Source organism: Aythya marila (genome assembly GCF_965140915.1).
Source record: "Aythya marila genome assembly, chromosome: 2".
Classification (NCBI taxonomy): Eukaryota; Metazoa; Chordata; class Aves; order Anseriformes; family Anatidae; genus Aythya; species Aythya marila.
The window spans coordinates 123203563-123215682 of NC_139043.1; the positions used below are offsets into that span (position 1 = coordinate 123203563).

General features: G+C 36.6%; 1 protein-coding gene across 1 annotated transcript in view; it reads right to left on the reverse strand.

The window, feature by feature from the left end:
- EYA1 (EYA transcriptional coactivator and phosphatase 1) overlaps window positions 1-12120 on the reverse strand; it is a 163599-nt gene that overhangs the window by 62571 nt on the left and 88908 nt on the right. The window contains exons 5-8 of the mRNA XM_082753848.1: window positions 7890-7970; window positions 5889-5958; window positions 5350-5495; window positions 1059-1196 (exon numbers count right to left, since the gene is read on the reverse strand). Coding sequence (XP_082609974.1) covers window positions 1059-1196; window positions 5350-5495; window positions 5889-5958; window positions 7890-7970 — 435 coding nt within the window. The remainder of the gene's footprint in view (window positions 1-1058; window positions 1197-5349; window positions 5496-5888; window positions 5959-7889; window positions 7971-12120) is intronic.

Genomic DNA, 12120 nt, shown 5'->3' on the forward strand with positions numbered 1-12120 from the left:
CACTGAGCTACTCGATACACAGTTCAAAAGAGGACTTAAAAACAAAAACAAAACAAATCAAAACAAAACACTCTCTTGTATCCAAGCAAAGGACTAGATCAGTATACCCTTAAAACCATGGTACAAAAGCAAAACCTCATTCACTTTGCCTTTGAATGCACGTCTACGTCAAGTCATTTCAGAGAGTGCTAATATGACAGCAGGCAGTTTGAATGGTGCACAACAATAGAGTTGCTGGACTTAAAAAACATGGTCCAACTCTGTGAGTGCTCTACAAATTGCTTATTTCAGCAATGCTAAAATCTGCAATGCAGCTAATTTCAACCATCAAATTTAGGGGAGAAAACTTCCAAAAATAACTACTAGTATTTAAAAAACGCATGGTGAAAATTCAGAACCAGGCACACCCAGGGGCTTCCCAGTACAGAAGGGGGAAAATGAATCAGAGGAACAGGTTGGAGAGATATTAAGTAGACTAAACAGGCAAGTAGAGCTACAAAATATAATTGATAATAATAGCTCACACATACAAAGACTTACAGCTTTTAAATAGACTTCAAAGAAACAGACTTCAATCATTACTTAGCTACCTCCACAGCTGCAGTAGGTATTTTTATCTTCTTTTCCCTCCCTGAATACACTCAGGTGTCAAATTATATTTGGCACTTCCTAAATTCATAATCCTGACACGTTTTCCAGGACTCACTTCGTCACATTCACTATTTCTTTAACTATTGCTATTTGGAGATAACATTTTTACTGTAGTAACACTACAACACTTCACTATGTAAGAATTAATGAAGTCACTAAGTGAGGGATCTTCCAAACTGCTGAGAGCTGGCCCATTGCTGCTCTCAGCAAAGGCAATCATCATTTCAGCTCCAACTGAAATAACATCAGAGGTAAGTGCTCAAGCAAACTTTCATTTTTATCCCAGGAATGTAAAGAAACAAGGGAAAAAAAAAAAAAAAAAGAAAAAGAAAAAAGAAAAAAAAAAAGGAAAAACAAAATGCAGCATTAACTCTATCTAATTAATGGTAACATCTATATATACAGACCTTGCATCTGGTAGCTATAGGGAGCCTGTCCAGGTTGAGGTGTGCTAAAGCTGGCACCGTAGCTTAGAAATCCTGTCTGTCCAGGTGACTGTGACTGTGCCAATCCACCTTCTGTCTTGATGCCTGCCCACAATGCACCTAAATCAGTTAGTGACAGCAAATCTATTTGTTCATATTCAAACAGGGATGGAAAATAAAATTGCTTAATTAGTAGCACTTTTAACACATACTATTGCATGCATGAGAAAAAGAATACCGAGTATGCACAAATGAATGGGATAAGGGCAGTCTAAAAGAACACATAAAACTGAAGTTCACCAGGGAGAGGTTAAATTCAAAACTGTGTTTCCAATAACTGCAAAAGAAATTTATACATGAACAGGAAGTTGCATTATTCCTTTTTTCCTTTCCTGCCAGAGGCTAACTTTTCCATATATTCATGACATTTCACAGAGGTAGATTAGCAACTTTATATGATTTTAATGAAGCATAGCATAGCCAAGCTCTCCTACCATCCACCCTTTAATGACATAACTGAGATTTACATTGTATAATATTTCTACAAGAAAACTACATGGCTCCAAGTGCGATGGCATTCTAAGGAATTAAGCACCTCTTTAAAAGAGGATAGAGAGCTAGCAGCATAAAGTACAACGTGGATTTTCAAAGCTAATTAAATGCTACAAAATGCATTTAGTCTTTTAACAAATAAACACCTAATAGACAGGAAATATTGCTGAACCAATCTCCCAAACCAGGAAAAACACAGCAGAGAGTCATTAATCTGTACTGACAAGGAAGTCCATTACATTACCTTCTCATTTCCAAATTTATTAATAAAAGAATGAGAAGTCCAATTAAATGAATGACTTACCTCCCTACTTTAGTGATTCTTACACCAATTTGTAAGGCAATAAACAAGGAAATATCAGCAAATGAAATACTTAGGAAATGCACACAATTCAGCTTCTGTCTCTTAGTTTTAATTATAAGGTTGTCCCAACATGAACTAACATTTAAAAATAATTATAGCCAAAGCAATGGAAAAGTAATACAATACTCTTACATTTCTCTATGGCATTCATTGATACCTCATTGTTCAAAAGCCACAGTTATTTGAACTGAATTAACTAAGTGTGAATTAGTAACATTTCTTTGAAAATGTCTGTTAATCTAAGCCCATTGCCTGGTTGGAACTAACTTTTTTTTTTTTTTTTTTTCCTTTTAAATAATATTCAATGATGTTTGAAGGTATGAGAGGACTGAGAAGCTACCGTGTTTTCAAAACTTCAGTATAACTTCAGTATCTCCCTACATACAAATGGTGGGATATTTTCTCAATTTTTATTTTCTTTAATTAGTCATTGAAATCATTATTTTTTAGCTGGTGTCATTAATTATCCCTAATTCCATCTGCCACACTCACTAGCTGCCAGTCTAACCCTGTTTGCTTGTTTTCCCCTGATGCTTGCTTCTTCTGTTTCACATTACAAATAAACAATCACAATGATGAATCTGACACCTCGTTTCAATGGGAAATTCCTGCTATGGATGCTTTGGTATCAACGATCTCTATGCTTAAGGACTTCTGGAATGCTGATTAAATATTGTGTAGAGAAAGTTTAACTAACTCAAGCATTATATATCTATACTTCCTACTCTAGCAGCCTGATTCAACTCCCAATCTCAGATGAAGCAGTATCAAAGTCAGTGGCTGAAGGATGACACTTGAGTGAAGACAAGTTGGCACTGAAGTGTCCTTTTGCAAACCTCCACACTGTGAAGAGCCTTTCATCTTCTGGGACCTACTCTTCCCACCTGCTCTCATCCATAAGGAGCACTCACTAAACCTGGTGCTCCTTTCTCCTCCCAAGTTTGATATATGCAAGAGAGTGTGAAGGGACAGTGAGGAAACAGAAGGAACTTTGGGTAAGCAAATTGTTTGCTAGATGCTGGTACCAGGGCAGGCAGAAGGAGGGAACTTCAGGAAATTCTCCAGCCTCCTCAGTGGCTTTGCAGATGAACCAGAGCCAGGAACGGCAGGAGGCAGCTGACACTGGCATTCCCCTCCACCCCCCTTCCTGCCGTCTGGGCTGCACCACAGTGGAGGTGTGGGAGTGCAAAAATGCCCAGATAGAGGTGCATTCAAGGCAGCACCTTCACAAATTCTGCACTAAAGAGAAAAGTTGAGGGGAATTGGTATGTGTATTTATGCACATTTTTTATTTTTATTTTTTCCCCGGTAACAAAACCAAAGAATTCTCCCCTCTACAACCCCCATTTTTTTTCATACGTCATAAGTCTCCTCTCTTTATACCTGTTGCAAACTCTCTGCCTGAAAGAGAGAAAGGCAAAGTATATGATACATGAGATCTATGCTGCAGAGCCAAGAGAATTTGGGTTCTAAACAAGGTTTCAGTTGCAAATCAGCCTGTTGCAAATCAGCATCCCTGGGGTCCCCATGTAATTTATTTTGGGAACTAGGATTATATGATGAACCTTAAATATGCAAAGCTATGGTCTTAGCTCCCAAAACTTTGTGCAAGTTATTTGCTTTCAAATATTACTGCTAGGTGATAAAGTACATCAACAAAAAGCAGCTTTACCCCAATCAGGGGGCGCTGGCTGAAAGAATAACATAAAACATTGAGAACAAAACACTCTTCTTGCAACGTAAAACGTTAAGGCAAAAAATAAATATCTGATGTCCTAGGTGCAGGGGATGGAGTGGGAAAACAAAACAAAAGAGCAGGCAGGCACGTTAACCCCTAGCAAGCAGCTGCCAAGAAAAGCAACTCTCAATTATAGCTCCGACAACAGCGAGACAGCTCAACTCAAGTCGTGAAATCAGGGTCTTGCTGAAGTTGGTAAGAGTTTTATAGTTGACTTTAGTAGGGTCAAGATTTCTTCCAGAGGAATGGTGCAAAAACAAAAAAATCAGTGTTTGGGCTGCCCACACCACCACAGACAGACAAGCAGTATGAAGTGTCACAGGAGAAATGGAAAAATATGTCAACAAAAGAGCAGTGGGAAAAGGGGTCATCTGTTATCACACCACGTGATCCAGCTGGAAATGGCAGACAAGCTCGCAAGCTTGCATCAGGAACATAATTTTTTCTTTTTTTTTTTTTTTTTTCTTCTTTACAAGAGGAAGATTCCCCATCTCCTTAAAGACTTTTAAAGACTCTTTTAAAGACTTAAAAACACTTATATATATATATATATATTGTTTGTGTAAGTTTAAAATATGTGTAACTGAAACAGAAACATCCAGCTCATGTTTATAAACATTTTTGGCAGTATGTAATCAAGACTGTAGCCACAGGAAGAAAATTTCCTTGGATCATAATCATTAACTTTTTTTTTTTTTTTTTTTTTTTTAAGGGAAATAATAATACATTTACTCCTATTGTCTACAGCAATCTTCTGGGGGATTTACTTGAGATCCTGTGGGTTTCAGCTTGCAGATTTCATGACGAAAGATTCACCAGCATTGCACTTAAAAGTTTTAATAATTTTAAGGGACACTATTTATACTATGAGTTCTCTTTTCTTGGTATGAAAACCTGTATTACTTGAATATATGTTACAGAACATACTAAAAACATGCTAAAAGCATGTAGAACATACATTTTCAATATATTGCCCTAGAGAAACATAAAACCTATTTTCTAATAATGTATCTTTGCTGCTGGACTGCTGTGTGCACTACCAGCAGACAGTCTGGCAACAAAATGGTCTCACCCACAACAGATTGTTTTTAAATTTTCATCTATGTGGAGTTCTGAAACACCAAAAGAGAGTTTTCCAGTGAGGGTCTTTTTGAATTAATCCTTTACCTGATGGAAATCACTGTAGCTTCACTGACACACTCAGGTTCCAGTAATGTGTATCAGCCTTTATTTGCCAACTTCCCCTATTACGTTGCTGGAAAGCACAACTCCTCGGCAAGTTACCAGGAGCTGTGCCTGTTTAATGGAAGTCCCTAGATCTCTTTCCCTGTTTCAGTGCTTCAGTGTTTTTTTTTGTTTGTTTTTTGTTTTTTTTAAATCACCACTAAAAGCCTAATGAATCTTACTCCTTCATCCCAGAACAAAGACATCCTCTTGAATAGCTTCTTAGCTCTTTAATACATAAATTAAACTGCACTCATTCCAATAGGGAAATAACCACTCTTCCACGAGAAATGCTCAAGAGCTGTCCCACTAAGCACTGACACAAGGTCATGTAATCTTGTTCAAAAAAGAATCATTTGCCTTGAGAATTAAAACATAGGGATGTGGTTTCTTACCATACGAAGGGATTCCATAGGGCTGTCCAGGCTGCGGGTAGGTGGCATAAGCTGTAGCTTGTTGCATCCCTGTTGTAAACTGTGTCTGCCCATATGCAGCCATCGTTTGTGAAGACGGGGTAGGAAGAATATGTGGGTATGGTCTGCTATTGATTACAAATGACAGAAAATAGGACAGACACTGCATTAGACAGACAAGTGTGGATTTATTTTTAGCCTTATTATAAGTCTATTACTTCATTAACAAATAATCATAGATGTGCTAGACAACAGAAATTGTAAGATAGAGACAAAAAAAATAATAAATTAATAATAAAAGAATAAGTAAAATAATAACTTTTCAAATATTTTTCAAATACATTCTTAGCATTAAATATATATATATATATATAAATTTTTTTTTTTTTTCCTTGAAGCTGCTGTGGTTTAAATTATGACTTAACAGATGGACCCAATTATTATTTTAAATGAGGTTAAAATCTGCCTATTTCAGTTATTATTATTACTATTAGTAGTATTATTTTTAAAAGATATCATACTTGGAAGGGTAAATCTGTGGTGGGGAGAACTGGTGTGTTTGTCTTGGGCTGAAACCACTGCTTCCAATTGCTGCACCAAGGAGAAAAGAAAGCACACAGAAGTGTAAATATACACACCTAAGATAAATATTATTTTTCCTAATAGAATTTCAGAATATTAACAAGATTTTAATTAAATTCAAATATCATTGGTGCTTTAGGTAGAAAATAATATTTTATTAGCAACTATACATGAATGCTTAACATTAAAATCTTGATTACAGCTTTCAAGTACTAAATTGCCCTTTTGTACAACTCCTGAGCAATAGTTTATTCTTTGCTTGCACACAGACAACATTTTTAATGCAAACATTCTATATCCTATTGGAAACATTTTTCTTCATATTTTTAAAGGATTATTGCTATCTCAAGTGCAACATTTTATTAACTTTTAGAATTTTTAAGACCTACATTTTATGAAGGAGCTTTATACATTCCTGTATTGAAAACACATGGTCAGCTTCAGAACACGTGCCTTTTAAAAATAATTCCATAATGCGTAAGGATGTGTTACCATATTACACCTCCTTCTCTTTTGCCCCGTGTTACCTGCTTTCTAAAATGCTCTCACACCTTTAAAACACCCAGTATTCCATAAAGATGTCATGATCAATGTGCAAATTTACTTAGGGAAACACTTAAACCTAACTGAGCTTCTCCTCCCGCAACTTAAGGGTTCCCCAGACCAATCACTGCTAATACAGACATTTTTGCAAACATGAATTTATTTCAGTATTTTTGGGTGCTGCCGAGGTTGTCTTGGATGCACCCATGTGCTCTGCTCTTGGCGTTCTTTGCAGGAGCGCCATGCAGATAGTGCCTCCCTCTCTGGTTACCATTTGGGTGCCATCTCTTCTCTACGTCCCAAGGTCAATTTTGAAGCCTTTGCCAGGAAGAGGTCAGCTGCAGGTTATGAGACTACTGTAAAAACAGACAGCCAGAGAAACAACAGACCCTATTGCTAAGTACTTGGAAATAAACAAGGCATGGATAATTACCCTTTGCCAGCTACCCCTTTCTTGGCCAACTACAGGGAAAATCCATCATCTTTACACTCTCAGAATGCTTGTGAAGTGTGGAGCAAGGCAGTTAATTGCTTTCTGTTGCTTCCACACCTGATATTTTGCTTTTCTGTGGCCAGGGAGACTGCAGATATGTCAAATATTACAGTCCCACCTTAGTCAGATCACCACAGATAAACGTAGTTATGATTAAACATGCTACCTTTCCTAACTTCATAAATTTAACTTACTCTAGAAAACTTTTTTTTTGCCTTTAAACTTTGATACTTTCATACTCTGCAGCATGCACAGAAAATGGAGTCTGTCATGAGATCAGAAAAGGGTTGGCTACTTAGAGCCTAACTGGTTGTGAGATTACAGATTTTGCTACTTTGGCAATGAAACTCCATGATATATTACACTTTTTCATTTGATTTGTACCATAAAAATGATGTGCTAGAAATACCACAGTTAATCCACAGCTATGCAAAACTGTGCAAACATTTTAGGATTTTCTCACAGTATTTGTCTCCTGTGTGTTAACAGCTAAGATGTGTTTGGCTCCAAGAAAGACAAAAAGACTGACAAAAGACTACCTCACTAATAACAAATTTTAAAAAATGAGGAAGACCTCAATTACTCCTCAATTACAACACAAGGCACAGAGGCAGGTAATATTTACACAGAGAAAAAAACTAAAAAGAGTAAATCCTTTGGGCCAGAATACTCCCCAGTTCCCCAGTAAAGACACCAGTGGACATCAATAATCCCAATGCTCTAATGCTTGTTACTCAGGGAATGCTCCTGTTGCCTTACACTATCTGAGTAAGATGAACAGAAATAGGCATAAGCTGCAAAATGCACAAAACTTTTCAGCAGCTGTGCACAGGTTTAGACCACATGGGAAAAGAAAATAGTAAATGGAAAATTGCTGAGCTTAAAACCTTTGTTTAGTCCTTACCTGATCCTGAGAAATTGTCTAAAGACCCGTCTGTGGTAGTAGTAGTAGCAATCTCACTGCTGCTCATTGGTTCTGTTTTAACTATAGAAATATAAATAAAATATATTCTATATGCACCTAATATTCTTGCACACGCATGCACACACTCATTACAGTCACAAATTCAACAAAACAGAAATCTGCCAAAAATATTTTAAATCATGGTTATCAATATTTTGCATTTTGTGAATTTGTGTATACAAACAATGCAAAGTACTGGTAGCTATGATTTGCACATACATATAAAATGATCACAAGGGTTATTTCTGTCCCCAAGGAATAAGAGCCACTAAGTCCCCATGCAACTCTCTGCACCTGTCCTGTCTCCTCTAAATCCTGCAGACCCAACAATAAGGGTCCACATTTAGATCAGGTCACATAGTCATTTTACAGGCTTGAAAGACAACAATTTGAATAAGACAAAAAGGGAGATAATTTTTAAATGGGGTTCTCTGAGAAATGTTTTTTTTTTTTTTTTTTTTTCCTTCCATCCAAATAATTTTTCAGAGGAAAATTGAAAACTTCTAATAAAGTAAAAATTTCCTTAGGGTGGATTTTTCCAAATTAACATAACACTCAGCAACCCTGAATATGCAAAGGACACACAGTCCTCAGCCAGGTACTTCAAAGAATGCTTTTACATTTTATTTCCTTTGCACCCGTGAACCTACACATCTGTCAGAGAATAAGAAAAAAATAAGAGAGATTCTCTACTGGCTTATGCTACTTCATAATTAATTATAGATTAATGTCTTTCAACAAACCCTCAGGTAAATAAGCAATTTTCACTCTGTGCTGCTTCAGTGCCATCTCAGTAACAACATTCTGATCCACAGACCAAAGACAGGGCTGACCTGGTGCAGACACAGACAGGCACCATCCCCACTCCCAGGAAGCTATCAGATCAGCACCACAATCTCTCAAATCCATTTTTACATATCTAGCCTTTGGAGTTACAGCACACCAAGAGCAACTGAGGATGGTGTTTCACAAAACAACAGAGCTGATCTTACTATCAACATCTCACTGCTTTTGCTCCCGTTGACGCACAGTCACTGCTTCCCACGCACCAGAGCTGGTGTGTATCTGACCTTTCAGAGAGGCAGTTCAATAACACTGCAGAAAATGAATCCAAGAAAAGTGAGGTAAACTGTGCCCTGTTTGGCACATAAAGCCCTGTCTGTGTGCACATCTCTCTCTCTCAAAATTGCAGCCATCATTAGCAGATGCCCTTTTGGTGCCAGGTTTGCAAAGGCTGAGGGAAGTGGAACTCTCCTCTCTGACAAAGGACCTTTCCTTTACTTGCCAATACAAATTCTTATTTCTGCATGCCTGTTTCATGCACCTGATCTCAGCCAAGGGCTTTACATGCAATGATCAAAATGAGCTTCACACAAAACCCTGCTGTATCTACATTAGTAAGCAATGCAGCCCAGTAAGAAAAGTTTCATGGACTAAAACAGTTGGAGCAGAGGGGCCAGTATCCCTAAGTTAGGTGTGTTGTTTTTTGTTTTTTTTTGGGGGGGGGGATTGCTTTGTACTAGGTCTAGGCTTCATGATAGGTCAAGATATATACAGCAAGTTCTGTACAGTTTGTTATTTAGATATCAAGAACTGCATCTGCATTATCTCCTGCTTTTCCCTCTAAGTTTATCACAACTACATTTTACATCTAATACTTTCCCCACAGATTACTTCAGCTTTCCCAAAACTTTGCAAGTGTTCTTACTCTAATTTCCATAATGCAATTATGCATTTGGAAATAACAATAGAAGATGCTTTTCTCTATTGCTGATAGCTGTGGGGGAGGAAAAGAAAGGATTATGAGAGAGATCAACCTAACTTGGGCTACAGGATGGAAGACTTCAATATCTGCTTTCTCCAAACTCTCTCCCTCTTCTCTGCTGGAGAAACAATTCTTCTATTCATTATAAAACAAAATATAATTATTTAGAGTAAGTTTGGCTCACTGCAAACTACCACTCCAAGAACTATTCTGAGACACATATTTAGCACCCTTTGTTCTAGATATTTTTTTTAGGATAATTTCTAAGTGGATGTAAATGCCTCTTTTGCCATTGGTTTAAAAACCTACATCATGTGCATTGTTTTCTACCTTTCTGGATCTCAGAAATACCAATTTTGGAAAAAAAAATCATCAAAATGGGATCTCTGACTCACAAGAGATACTTCAGTGTGAAGAAGATTGAAACTGAATACCATTTATTAAACATATTGCTTTTGAAGATACAGGAAAAAAAAAAATGAAATTCTCTGCAGTGCCTTCTTCATGGTGGCATATTCTATCTTCTGACTGAGGTGCTATCAATATTTACATAACTGTTCCATGTGTCTCCTCTCCTGAATGTATGAAAAAGGAGATAACAAAACTGTACACATTGCTCCTGATCTGGATACCTATTTGTAGGGTCATAGTAAATAAGCACTATAATGCCTTTTTTTTTTTTTTAAGAACAACCATGACCTTAACAGACCTTTGTGCTGGAGTTGGGAGTTTAATAAAGATGAATAACAACTTGAAAAAAAAAACAATTCTGCAAGCATTTTTTTCAAAATGCCAGTAAATATCTGTGTATTTCTTTCTGTCTGAACAAAAAACCTTTTCAAGAGGTTGAAAGCTTTGCTATAGAAAGAAATACATGGAGAAAAAAACAGCCATGGTTTTACCAGTTAGAAATTTTTACTGCATGGATTCTCATTGCAAAAGAAGTTTGCTCATTTGCTGAAGACAAAATTTAATGTGCAATAGAATACAGTTTCCCCAAAATCACAGGGAAAGAGAGATGCAAAAGGATTTTACAAGTCTGCCACTCTGTCCTGGCAGTGATATGTGTCTGTCAGGAGGGACGAATGGAGCTGTCCAAGGAAGCACGGCTCTGGAAAGGGACAGGTCTGGACTTCAGCTGTCCCATGTTTTCCATGACCATAACATTTCTACGTATCCTATGCTTTTGCAGGATGACACTGTGGGTGGGAGGGGGGGAAGAGGGACAGTCAGCCAGAACATTGCCTCATTTACCTGGAACACTTAACAAATTTTCCAGGAGTTTCCAACAATAAGCTCAATAATGGCAGAGACCACTGAGAAAGAATTGAGAAAGAAACAGAAGAGTTCCCTTCCCTGCTGCTCCATTATCAAAACAGAACTTTCCAGTGGTGCAGAATAATCAGACTTGCATTATAGAGACCGATTTTCATTTAGAAATATATCACTAAGATTTAATGCAAGTAGAATCACTCATCTAACAGATGATCAACAAGAAGTTCAAGGATAAATCTAATGTATTCCCAATCTGATTTAAAAAAGGAATCAATGGTTATTTGAATCACTGATATAGACTTGGTTTTACACCAAGAAGCTATGTCAATGGAGAGATATTTTCCCTCCTTCTTTTCCTTTTCTAGTCATTTATGAGATTCTAAAATCCAGATTTAAGAAGAAACCATTTAAGAAAACAACACAAATATATTTCTTAAAAATATATTGATTATCTAAAATACATGCAATCATGGCTTTACATATAAATCATGCTTTACTAAATTAGTCTTAGTTTGTTAACTGCTATGCTATATATCTTACACCAGAATAAAAATACTGTAAACATAGCTGAATTAATACTATAATGTTATATTCTTTGTATTATATGAATAAGTGGGCAAAATGAAATAGTTCCTGGCTGGCAGTTCTCAGTGCTCATGAGGTACAAATCTCATCGAAGTGAGTCTGTCAGTTTACTTACAGACATATGTAAAAATGCAATATCTAGCTCTATTTGGTTTTCTCTCAAGGTGACATCTTCAAATAAAGTTAGTATCTAAACACTATGTTGATATGCATTTTCACTACAGTTACTGCCCTCCTATATCTTAAATACTTCATTTAGCCATTAATATTCATATATTATTTTGTTTGGTGCCATCCTCTTTCTGTACCCAATACAAGCATAAAGCTCAAAGATAATTATTAGTCACTAACAGCAGTACAAAAATTCTACCTTGAATTTGAAGCTGATAATATTTTCCGTTACTTTATTCAAAGTTTAAACTGTTTGTACTTAAGAATATAGTGATTATAAAGAGGTTACTAAAGACTACGGGTTACTTATAAAGAGTCTACTAAATTACACTTATACCTATCCAGGACATTATTCTCTGTTTGTCACAGGGTATC